The 12,815-nt window shown below is 42.8% G+C and overlaps 1 protein-coding gene across 1 annotated transcript; it reads right to left on the reverse strand.

The window, feature by feature from the left end:
• Positions 1 to 1,890: 1,890 nt before the first annotated feature.
• Positions 1,891 to 11,874, reverse strand: plk3 (polo-like kinase 3 (Drosophila)). The gene is made up of 15 exons (XM_034182967.1): positions 11,571 to 11,874; positions 10,793 to 10,900; positions 10,585 to 10,701; positions 8,609 to 8,738; positions 8,418 to 8,505; positions 7,647 to 7,742; positions 6,619 to 6,817; positions 6,232 to 6,358; positions 5,858 to 5,973; positions 4,659 to 4,779; positions 4,490 to 4,573; positions 4,027 to 4,189; positions 3,629 to 3,758; positions 3,367 to 3,477; positions 1,891 to 3,238 (listed from the first exon to the last, which is right to left on the reverse strand). Exons 1-15 carry the CDS (start codon positions 11,784 to 11,786, stop codon positions 3,041 to 3,043), a joined length of 2,004 nt encoding a protein of 667 aa, XP_034038858.1. The 5' UTR covers positions 11,787 to 11,874; the 3' UTR covers positions 1,891 to 3,040.
• Between the last annotated feature and the right edge of the window lie 941 nt (positions 11,875 to 12,815).

The raw sequence follows: 12,815 nt of genomic DNA on the forward strand, positions 1-12,815 counted from the left end.
GATTATCAAACTCTTAAAAGAGAGTAAATCATCATGCAATGTTGCAAAAGATGTTGGTTGTTCACAGTCAGCTGTGTCTAAACTCTGGACCAAATACAAACAACATGGGAAGGTTGTTAAAGGCAAACATACTGGTAGACCAAGGAAGACATCAAAGCGTCAAGACAGAAAACTTAAAGCAATATGTCTCAAAAATCAAAAAATGTACAACAAAACAAATGAGGAATGAATGGGAGGAAACTGGAGTCAACATCTGTGACCGAACTGTAAGAAACCGCCTAAAGGAAATGGGATTTACATACAGAAAAGCTAAACAAAAGGCATCATTAACACCTAAACAGAAAAAAACAAGGTTACAATGGCTAAGGAAAAGCAATTGTGGACTGTGGATGACTGGATGAAAGTCATATTCAGTGATGAATCTCGAATCTGCATTGGGCAAGGTGGTGATGCTGGAACTTTTGTTTGGTGCCATTCCAATGAGATTTATAAAGATGACTGCCTGAAGAGAACATGTAAATTTCCACAGTCATTGATGATATGGGGCTGCATGTCAGGTAAAGGCACTGGGGAGATGGCTGTCATTACATCATCAATAAATGCACAAGTTTATGTTGATATTTTGGACAATTGAAAGGATGTTTGGGGATGATGAAACCATTTTTCAAGATGATAATGCATCTTGCCATAGAGCAAAAACTGCAAAAACATTCCTTGCAAAAAGACACATAGGGTCAATGTCAATGAGCAGATCTGATTTGATGCAGGTGTTAATTTGGGGGATGAAAATTTACAGGGTGATTCCATAATTTTTTCCTCAGAATTGATTCCATATTTTTTCCTCTGCTTGGTCTAAAAAAGTAACAGTTACTGACTGCCATAATCTTTTTTTCTTGATTTCTTATAGTGTTTCTTAAAGCCAGAAAGTTGCCATTTGAAATGACTTTAGTTGTGTGTCATGTCTGTGATCTGCTTTTTTTTCTACAAAATTAAACTGAATGAACATCCTCTGAGGCCGGTGAGTCCATAATTTTTGCCAGGAGTTGTAGTAATGGCATCTGCATAGCAAATAATCCCTGCCACAACCACAGCAAATGTAGTATTAAAGCAGTTAAGCTGCTGTAAAACCCAGTGAAATTAGGTGAGCAGACGGCCCCAACTAGTAAAGTTGGCAAGCACTCGAGACATTGAAGACTCCAGACTGAAAATGTAAGAATCGCTGACCACAGATTTTTCCAACATCCCTAAAAGATGCTTTAACTTTAATGTCTAGATGCAGACATCTACTACGAGTGATGTCGTGCAACAAAACACCTACAACTCAGCATTTTCCAACTGGTAAAGGTCAGATGCGGTTTGACCCATTTACAGCAGAGAAAGTGTTTCAACATATAGAAAGTCATTTTCCATTTCAATAAGCTTTATTTTGCCCCCTCCCCCCAAAACAAACATACAAAAGGTGATCAAAATTGAACATTTCCTTGTGTCAAGACCAACAGCTGGACATTAATAAATAAAGAAAACTATAAATAAATAAATAATGACATGTGCCAAAAAAAAATAAAGACTTCTGAATTGGCAGATGGCTTTTAGAAGACAATACTCTTATGTAATACTTGCATTCCAGGTCACAGTTTAAGGATACAACTCTGGGTCAAGAAAGCAATGTAAACTAGTATTACAGTACAACAGAGTACAATGTTTCTTCTTCCATAGACATTACTGGGATATATATAATTCAATACCAGTTCTAAAAGCTTATACCGGGTAGTGAGACTGTAGTGCTATTGGACTTACACTGCCTCCAAGTACAAAAGTAAATTCCACCATAAAACCCAGTTTGAATCTTGTTTGTATCCAGCTTGACATTCACATAGGGTTGTTATTGCACCATACAGGCATCCTTGAATAAAGGCACTTTTAACCCCCCCTCCCTTTATATTCCAACCAACAGCTCTGTTCCCCCCCCAAGCATGTGTGGCACACAACATTCACCTACTGCATGTTCATTTAAAACAGACTAAAAACAGAAGTTGCCTTTTGGTATCATTAAAAACAAATAAAACAAGTGGTAGTAAAAAAAGTTTTGCTTGCTAAACTAAATTGCCAAAAAAGTGCAAAATTGTGTTGCTCCCATAATCCCCTTGAGTATAAGTGTACCACAGCCGTGAAACCGGTTTTGATTAATGTAACTAAAGCCAAGTGATGCTGAAGCAGAAGGCTCACTCCAAACTTAAGCATCACCATGATCAAATAAGGCCAGGAATGTTAATTTGTGTGTGTGAGGTTGAGATTGTAGTGTGATCTTATAGCTGGCTCAATTTAAAAGTTAGAAAATGAATACGTGCACCAGAACCCAAAGGAGACCAGAAACCAAGGGCAGGAGGGTCTCTCTCAATCAAAGCGCAATTCTCCCAAAACAACCTCTGCTGCAAGATCACATTTCCAGTTCAAGTCAAACTTAATTGCCTTGATATAGGTCTAGAATTGTTCTAATGGCAAGATTTAGCACTTCCAATGCAAATGAACTGGACAATTTTAGTGTTCGGATACCTTTGAGAAGCCATGCCTGGGTATTGCCTATGAAACAATGCTGTAAGTTGGTTGGTGGCCTTGAAAGATCCAGCCAAGAAGCAGTGGTTGAGTGACTGAGGGGAGGAAAACGGGAGTTTGGGTGTTCATTTCAGTCATCTGCCTGTGAAGGCCTTATTGTTTAAGGTCAGTCCTGTATTAGGCATCAATACCATCTAGGTGGATACCTTTGAGGCATTTGTTGGACAGGCACAAACCCTTGGCATCTTCTTGACTGCCTGATGTTCTTCAAGGTGTTTCACTCCTCCAAAAATCGATTGATAAACTGTTGAACCAGTTCAGTCAAGGATATTGGTAAGAGTTAAGTAGCCTTCCACCCACTGTCTGAACAGTAGTCAGGTCCTCTTGGCACTTCCTGGAGAAATATAAGCCCAGTCACGCTGTTGAAACAATGTTTAACCAAGTCAAGTTGCCTCCAACTTCTCTGCCAGTCACAGTTGGTGTGTTTTCAGGCATCGGTGTGGTGCTGAAGAAGCTGAACCACGTATCGTAGTCTGTGTCGCAGCTCAGATGTACAGCCCATCTCGTTCAGCATACTGAGGAGGTACGTGTAGGAGATCCGTTCCCGGCTTATGTAGGTGAGCAGATAGGAGTTGTCCAATGACTTGCACAGGATGACCTTAGTGTGATCTGTGTAGAAGTTCACCTGCAAGTGTTTTCAGATAGAGGATGCACAAAGATGTCAAATGACAATGCAGCATCAGCAGGCACTGAAGTATACTGTCATTTAAGTAGTGTAAAGTACATCGAAGCCATGTAAGAGCTTTGTCCAACCTGTAGTGTGCCATTGTTGAAGAGCATGACCAGAGCATGGTCCGTCTTTACCCATTGGAGCAGCAGAGGAGGCGGGCCACCAACTTGCTCCTCGCAATGCAAGTCTCCACCCTGGGGGGGAGCACGACAGTTATACTTTTGTTCTCAAAGAAAAAATGAAGATCTGACATGTTAATCCCTTCCAGGTATTAAACTCCTGATGATTTTGCCTTTTATTAAGCCACTGGCTTGCTGAAACCTGGTGAACTTCCTTTTCTCTTACCTCCATGAGGTTCTGCTCCATGTAGTTAGCCATAAGCTCTACAATTTGTTTCTGGCTCCTCAGTTGCTCAGGTAAAGAGTTGGCTGGAAAAGTGAAATGTTTGTTGTTGGTCAGGCAGTAGTGGACTGTCCTGCGTGACAGGAAAGAGTAAAAAAACAACAAAAAAAACACACACACAAGACATTGAAAGGTTAGACTTTGTTTAATGGGACAGATCAAAGATAAAATCCCTCAAGTCTCGTCGGTTACATTTCTGATAACAGGCTGTTGCCATGGATGTAATATGAAACACTTGTGCTATGACTGAAAAGGGTTAAGTGTTTAAGAAAACGTTACTATGCACAGCCACTCTTTACACAACACCTTGGGAAAACATTTCAACACGGACCGGTTCTTACTTGCGTTTGTCACAGAGACTGAGGTGTGTGCCCTCGTTGAAGAGGACGCCAATACTTCGGTTGGAGAGTTGGTACCCAAAACCATACTTGTTGGAGTAGTCAACCCATTTAGTCACCCACAGGAAGGACTGCGGCCTGGACAAACATGGTGGGTTTCTAGTAGCTGGAGAGATTGAGATGAACATTAGGTTGGTGATGACAGAACAACTCTGCAACAAGTCTAGATATGACCAAGATGTTAAAATTTCACTTAAACATTCCCCAAAAATATGCACAAGGTTATCACCACCAAAGGTTACTAAGGGGAACACAAACCAAAAATTCCAGTTTCCATCTCTTTAACTCCCCCCCTTAAAGTAGAGATGAACAGTTTGTGCCCTCCACCAAAAAAACTAAAAAATACTATTTGAATTGTAGGGTGTCTATGTCCCAACATGTGGCTGCCAGCTTTTGGTTCTCCTACCTGCAGGCATGGTACCCAGGCAGCTGTTGAGGACTTTCAGGACTGATTCGGTAACAGCTGCAGGGGTTAGGACGTCATCACATGCTGCATATTAAAAGAAAAATGATTGCACATTGCTTAAATGATGTCAGACTGATATACAAATTCAAAATACAGTGCTGGAACCTACGTTCAGTGCTGCTGGCCATTGTGCCCTTGAAGGAGCGGGAGATTGATTTCCTGGACTCCTCCTCTGCAGCAGTCTGTTCCAGAGGTACAGAGCTAACCAGATGACCACTGGGCGAAGGAACCTGAAAACACAGTTTAACCTTGTTACATGGACTGACGATGACTGGAATGCATGGGCTAGAACATGAAGTCAGTCAGTCAACACCATTTTTGGAACTACTCAATGACTGGTTCCTATTGCGGTTCAAATGGTGACCAGTCCTCCAACATACAAAAATAAGACAACTGAGACCTTTTACTCCAACCAGAAACCAATTTTGCGCAGTTTTCGATTAACCAGTTGATGTTTCTGGTTGTAAATTTTCCTGCATTTCTGATTGGGTTGGCTTTGTGGACACAACTATCAAACAGTGGAGCAAGAGGTTTGTGCATTTGGCCCTCGAAAGGGAAAGTCCCCACTGTCCCATTTAGAGCAGTCAGGAAATGCATCAGTTATAAAATAAAACCTGTGACAAATCAAAACATTGATCTATACTAGATCTACTCTGGCAACAATTTTTTTTGTATACAATTAAACACAAGGTATGAATAAGATAAGGCTTTTTAAGCACCTATAACCTCAATTCATTTTGGTTAAGCAGAGGTTAATGGCTTTTTTCCAATATTTTCAGAATGTCAAACAAAAGTGAAAGAACAGCTTTTCTGGTAAGTGACTGAATGAGACTAACGGGTTTGTCCTGTGGCTCTTGTGAGAATTGTACTGGTGACGGATGGACGAGTCCCATGAAATTATTTCCTTTATTTAAATCCAGTATTGCTGTAACAGCATCAGTTATGTTTAATAAGATCTGTCTCTTCCCCAGCCCCCATGTACCATGTCATGTGACCATTAAGTGCATTTTCAATTCATTACTTCAAATTATACCATTTGGAGGGCAATGGAAACCAGTCTACTGTAGCCATTCTTGGCAATAGACATCTGGAGAACCAAGCTGCAACATGTGCTGCATCAGTGACCCCCTGTGCTCCTGAGGAAGTGTCCTCACCAGACTGTTTCAAGGTTGAAATAAAGTGGCAGGTGCATTATAACTCTAGACAAGATTAGCTGCACCAGCACTTAATCCATTTTCATGTCAGACCAATGGATTCAAAGGACATGCGCCATCAATATGTTCCTCCACACAAAACAAGGAGCCGTACCTCATTGGGTCCCACGGTTTTGTAGCTGATCTGCCGGTTGATTGAACACTTAACGATGCCCGACACCAGCTTGGATATGTCCTTCTCATCTTTCTCCTCGCAGGGACTTTTCTCGGCTGCAACAACAAGATGTTTACATTACAGTCACAGCAATTAATCATCAACTACAAAAGGAATGCTTGGCTCTCAGAGGGTTTGATGTGAAGCCGCGGTTACATTTCAACCGTCCTGAACGTTAAACCTCACAAGAGGAAACTAAATTCTCAAACTGTCAAGCGCTACATAATTACACTTGAGGACCGAAAAGTACCAACTGATAAAGAAAATAAATAAATTGCTTCATCTGACAGCAGCAGCTGCCAACTGCTGCTTACCTTTTGCTTTCTTCTTGCTGAAGAGGCTCTTTGCCATTTTAGTGAAGAATTTCTTGGCGGGGCTAGGAGGGTGGAGCTCTGGCACCATCACACAGCTGCTGGCTGGAAGTTTATCGGGAGTGAAGCCCTGGAAGGAAGTGACAGTGAGCAGACACGGTGAGGGACAGCGATATAAGAACCAACACTCACATTCAGGACAGTCTACCAGAGAAAAACTGAACTCAAGCCCAACTGATTTTGTAGGTCACAGCAAAGCACAGGAAGTCTAGTGTCCAGTGTCAATACCCTCCCATTTCAGAGAAAATGGTCACCAAGACTAATCTGGGTGATGGCAAACAGGCATTGCAGTCGTGGACATGATGTCACCCGTGACAGAGTCTTGCTTACTTTTGTGAAGAAGTCGTGGTTGAGGATTTGATCCAATGTCAGTCTGTCCCTGGGGTTCTTCTGCAGGATGTTTGAGATGAGCTTCTGTGCAGCAGGAGACAGTGATGACGGCAGGTTATATCGCACTTCCTTTATACACTTGTAGGTTTCCTTCAGGTCCAACGTCTCAAAGGGAGGGTTCCCGCACATCAGGGTGTACCTGGATCAAAGACAGCACTGGTCAGTTTGAGGAGTTTGAGTGTCGCACCAAACATCCACAATACCACACATGCAACTGTATCATTTTGGAACACTTCCTTACAGACTGATGACAAATGCTCAACAGAACAGAGCGCATTGTTCATGAAGCCGGGATTTAAGTGTGTGGATACTCGAGTTCAGTGATCACATCACTGTTCCGAGACTAACTGCTTCAAGAAGAAAAATAGTCTTGGCACTTTAGAACATTTAAACAGGGATCCAACTAAATTTTCATTGTAATTAGCTTTTTATAGTTTAGTCAATAAAAATGACAAAGGATAAAAAATGGGGTAACCGAGGCCAAGATGACAACTTCACATCTTGTTTTGTTCGCAGGTTGCGGACAAACCTTCAGAAAAAAATAAAGTCCAAAAGAACTTGGACTTTATTTCATTTAACCCCCCCCCCCCCCCCCCCCCCCCCCCCCCCCCCCCCCCCCCCCACCAGTTTGAGCCATTTAATAACTTCCCCAGAAAATAAAAGCTGAAACCAAGTGAAACTATTGCATAAGAAAATGACAAATTACTTAGATTTATGAAACACTGACACTTTGCTGGAAACGTCTCATGGACAATGCCCACCACAGTAACTGAAATCCTATTCTCTGGCTACAGCCCTCCCATCTCATTTTTGTTTTCTCCACCCAGCTGTGCATATAATTATGAAATATTCATAAACACTCCAGGTTTCCAAAAACCTGCCTCCATCAAATGACTAGAAACCCTGTGATCCTCTGAAATCAAACCCAAAGCAGTATCACACACACACAAAAATAATATAAAACTCACATCACACATCCAAGAGACCAGACATCAGACTCTGTGCCGTGGCCTTGTCTGTTCAGCACCTCGGGGGCCAAATAGTTGGGAGTCCCACAGATTGTCCTATTTCATTATAAAGAGAAAAGAAAAAAGTGTCATCTTTCAATAGCTCAATGGTATAACATTTTTCCTCCTGTAGGTGTCACACATTCAACTAGAACATTTTTCCTGCTTTACTCATCCACACAAGGAGAATGTGTCAAAACGAGTGAAACTCTGATGCAAGCGTGACCATCAACTGTTGCCTGGAAACCGGTTTAACCAGATGCCAGTATGGGAAAACTCAATAAGATGTGTTTCTAGTAACAGACAATTCATTAATTATATGCAGCATGGAAGCCTAAGAGAATCCAATAGTCATGTTCTCAGACATTACCGCCCACTGTCTTGATTAAATTTCCCAAATTACAACTGAAATGAGGGTATAGAATCTGCAAATTCATTCAAAGAACCATCTATTCATCACAAGGTAGTACCGATAAAGAAGTCACTTCAAGTTCATCCAATTACAGAGTCATATTTTACGCTCTAGTAACCCCATAAAAGTAATCGAAATTCTTAGAGGCTGATGACGAAAAGCACCCCATAGACCTTAAGCCAGTATATGATTATATTGTTGGATGTTGAGGATATTGAACATCAACAATTAAGTGATTTCTAGCTGGAAAAGGTAGACAGGGCTATTTCATCAACAACTGCAGCACCCCCCCCCCATCCCATCTTAATCAAAGCACTAACTTCTTCCTTTGTTCAACAGTCTCCAGTTTGGCAGCGAGGCCGAAGTCTCCCAGCCGCAGCTCCATGTTTTCATTGATGAAGAAGTTCCCTGTGAAGACAAACAGCAAATGCTGAGTCATCGTTCTGTAGCTCACTGCGTCACAGCAGATTCCTGGGATGTTTGTCGGTCACATTTCAAGTCAGATGCTCACCTAGTTTCAGATCTCTGTGGAGAATGCCTCTGCTGTGGAGGTATTTCAAGCCGGAGATGATCTGTCTAAGGTAATACCGTACCTCCGGCTCCATCAGTGTGTGTCTGGCCTTCCAAATGTGTGCCAGGGACTGCAGACACAGCAATGAGCAAACTGTTAAACTGCATCCATCAACCCCTTCTAATGGCACACACAAAGTGGCAGCAACATCCTGAGGCCACAGCCAATTTTCAACTCATAGTACCACCTGAGCACTTACAATCCAGTCTCAATACACTACCTATACTGAGAGCAGCAGCTACAGCCAAGTAGGTGATCAATTAAATAATGTTCAATATGTTGAACAAGTATAACACTTCCGAAGAGGTATAGTCTAGTTCTATATATCTGACTGAAATGTTGAGTTATGGAGATGAACGAAAGTGACAAACACCAATCTCAGTTTGTTCAGCAATCAAAATTTCTCGAATTTTGGCTCATAAGACGAACCATAGTTTTGACTGTTCTGAAAGCTTTGTCTCCAAAGTAATGCTGCTTTTACACATAGGCAGTACGTGTTATGAATGTCATATTTGCGTCATTCTTGTCACATTCCTGACATTCTTAACGTGACTCAACGCATCTGAATAATTTTCTTAATAGTGCATGTTGGTATGTGATATTTGTGGAGTATGTTTTTGGCTGTCCAAAAAAAACACCCTTCCATGACTGTCATGCACCACCCTCATTTCGCCCCATGTTGTGAAGTCGCAACTGAGCGTGTTGATCTGTCTTGATTAGTGGTCATCCTTAACAGAGTGTGACAGCGTTCTTCTCTGACGTGCACACAATTAAACCCTGCTGCACCGTATTCAGTTTCATTGCTGCAGTATGCCAAAGGAGGACAGTGACACCAAGTCGGCTAAAAGTTTCATTCCAATGCTCATCAGCATGCACCTGTAGGTGTTCCACCTGCTGCTGCTCTGCCTGATGTTTGGGAAAACGTGGAAAACGAGAGCTGCGTGGAGCCACACATCTGGTTCTTGCCGTCTCCTCCTCCTCTCTGCGCCAGTCCATGGCACAGAGCCCAACTAAGCATGCAGTCACAAAGTTCTTCTGCTGTGGATTTTGAGGAGCAAACTGGAACAATCTGAAACTGTTCAACAGCTGCTGGATGAATATGGGTGTGTGTGTGTGGAGACAAGTCACCTCATTCACAACTTGAAAGAACGTAACAATGTGCTGTTCCGCGCAGTAGCGTGGAACATTATTCTTGACCGTGCATAATGATTCCTGATAATTAGCCAGCAACACGTGCCATTAATTGTAACGTGTGGTAACAGGTTGCAGCAGTTCTCGAGGACACCTAATGTCTCTGCCCCGAATCACCACATTTGTGATCAGCGGCCAAGAATGTATACTTCGTGGCATTCGTGACTTGTCTTTATGCGTAAACGCAACATAAACAAAGGAAAGATCTATATGCAACCTAATAGCCAAGCATAATGGACAAAGATGTAATGAACCAATATGAAATAAACTGATTTTACGTAATAGATGTGACTACATTGATACACACATCCCTGAATAGATTTAAGTGTACTATGAATTGGTTGGTGTCCAAATTTTAGCACTTTAAAATCGATTGATTCAAGCTTGTATCTCAAATTTTAGTGTTTTTAATCCCATAAATTTGAGCCACAATAGTCCAAACTAACCCTTTTCAAAATCCTTATGGCCCAAGAAATGTGGTTTGACCATTCCCCCCCGTGTACTCTTTCAATGACCCCCCCACCCTCAACCTGCCTAAAGCAGCATCTCTGAAGGTTGTCATTTAACATTTTGTGTAGATATTCCAAGACAAGATTGTAAGGAGTCTATAGGAACTATAGGTGATACAGAAAAGCTTTCTGGCACAGAGACTACCACCTTCATCACACAATAGCATGATCATTAAGTTTTGTTTTAACTGCTACTAAGAAAGAGTCAAGCCCGACCTTCTGGCTGCAGAGCTCGAGAAATATGTAGATGTTTTCTTGGTCTTCAAAATGATGGGAGAACTTCACTATGTGCTTGTGCGACAGGGCTCTGTGGAGCTCGATCTCATTTGTAATCTACAGGAACAACAAAACCAGCATAAGATCATCAGACACGTCACACAGAAGAGACTGGTGAAAACTAACCACACAGAGACAGGTGATGTACCTTATCCCTCTGGTGTGGTTTGGACACTCGGCTCTGCGGGATCACCTTCACTGCGTACATTTTGTTGTTGGTGAGGTCTGTCATCTCGTAGCATCGAGCGAAACCACCCTTTAGGCAGAAAAACAGGGAGATCTGTGATCAGAGCACAATGAATAAAGGTACAACAACCACAAAAATCACATTCACATTACTCCCAATAGGTCACTAATCTAGACAAATCCCAGAAATTGATTGGAAGGAACAGATGAGTCACATTAATCAGTCTAATTGATTATTGTGGCCTTGGGGGATAATACTATTAATAAGTCACCCATCATGTCTTCAAAAGCGCCATAAGCGTTAATGTGCGTTGCTCGATGCGCTGGAGGACGTGAAGAACGAGCTGCTGCATTCATTAACCGTGAAAGCGACGACTTTCCTCCAGCTCTGCGGCAGCCTGCACGGCCGCCGCCAGCCGCGCACGAACGACGAGCAACAGCCGCCCATTCCTGCCAGAACGCTTTTCATCACCAACATCTGCAGATTATTCCAGCGTGGTGCCAGCGCGGACACACCGAGCGCACCAATTCATCCAGCAATGACGTGCACAGGAAAGGATCGGGGATGCTGACATCAAACACAACACGCACGAGGTGCGTTCAGATAATCAAACACACCTGCGGGCGCAGCCGCGCGCCTCTTTGCGCATTACGACGGGAACAGATTGACAGCTCGTATGTGGCACCCGGAGAAAACGTGCTAAAAAAAAAACCGGTGTGAGTGTGACGTGGACTCGTACCTTCCCCAGGAGCTTCCCTTTGCTGTAGGATCGGCCCGTCCTGGAATCCGTCACCACTTGCGCCAGCTCCGCTTTGGTTTGCTCGGGTTTATTCCGGCTGGTTTTCAGCGGGGCGGCGGGCTGTAGAGATCCACGCTCTGCCACGGGTTTGAAGAGATCCACGTTCGTGCCGTGGCACGAGACGTGCTGCGCGGCGACAAAACGAGCAGCGTCCATGTTTGGATTATTTTTTTTGGGGGGGGGGGGGGTTCAAGTTTATGTCCTATTGTTTTTTTTTTTTTCCCCCGTCAAATTATTATCGTTTCCCTTACACGTGCTACTTCCACGTCTGGCTGTATCCATCTGGCGTGTCCGGCCGCAGCGCGCAGAGGTTTTATAGGCGCGCTCACGTCACGGCTCAGGGGCGGGTGTCGGCGGTGGAGGGGACAGTGAAAATGTGAATGAGGAGGAGCCCGAGCTGGTGCGTGACAACCTTTTATCAAAGGTGGGTGTTGATGGTTCAGAATAGTTTTTCTTTCGTTTACTTATTTTGCTGTCATATTCTATTCTATTCTGCTAACACGGGGACGCGCACCGCCATCCTGTACTTTACGCAACGCTCTGACGTCACCCTCGTTTTTATCGTAAAAAAAAAAAAAATACCTGGAGAAATGTCACACCACCAATCGTTAAAAAATCTAAATCACGCGGTTATTTAGGCCATACAGAGTGAAAATATTACAGCAGCTAAACCTCGACAAAATAAAAAGCTCATGTCTTCAATCGATGCTGCCACGTGGTGGTCAAAGGGTAGCGGGCTCAACTTCTTGAGATCTGGTGGATATTTTATTTTTGGAGGGGGAAGCAGTCAGAGGGCAACTGCAGCTCCTTGTTTTACAGCCTCCTCTAAATGATTTCTTTGTCATTCAGTGTGGCTGTAACGTTTGGTCAGTTCTGTGCAAAACTGAATGACTTCCAACTTTTTTTTATTCACCCATATTAGCTCAATGACATTGGGTTTGACCTTTCAAGGTCACCCAACACAAAAGCTCATGTGACCAAGTAAAAGTTGTTATCCATGACCCCACCACTCCCAAAAAGAAAGCTGGGGCCGACTTAAAATTCTGACAATTGAGAGGCCCCACCCAAACCTTTCATCACAAATTTGATCAACACAAGTAAAAAAAGAAGCACACACATACACGTGCGTTAAAGTAAATCAGACAAATTATTATTTTTAGAATTTTTTTTTAAAGTGATTTTAAA

The sequence above is a fragment of the Thalassophryne amazonica genome, chromosome 12 (genome assembly GCF_902500255.1).
Source record: "Thalassophryne amazonica chromosome 12, fThaAma1.1, whole genome shotgun sequence".
NCBI classification, from domain to species: domain Eukaryota; kingdom Metazoa; phylum Chordata; class Actinopteri; order Batrachoidiformes; family Batrachoididae; genus Thalassophryne; species Thalassophryne amazonica.

Excerpts from the sequence above, each read along its gene's own strand:
- plk3 (XM_034182967.1), bottom strand. The coding sequence starts at position 11,786 with ATGGACGCTGCTCGTTTTGTCGCCGCGCAGCACGTCTCGTGCCACGGC. Across the intron at positions 10,901-11,570 it reads AAGGGAAGCTCCTGGGGAAG|GGTGGTTTCGCTCGATGCTA; the intron begins GTACGAGTCCAC and ends TTCTGCCTAAAG. Across the intron at positions 10,702-10,792 it reads AACCACACCAGAGGGATAAG|ATTACAAATGAGATCGAGCT; the intron begins GTACATCACCTG and ends TTGTTCCTGTAG.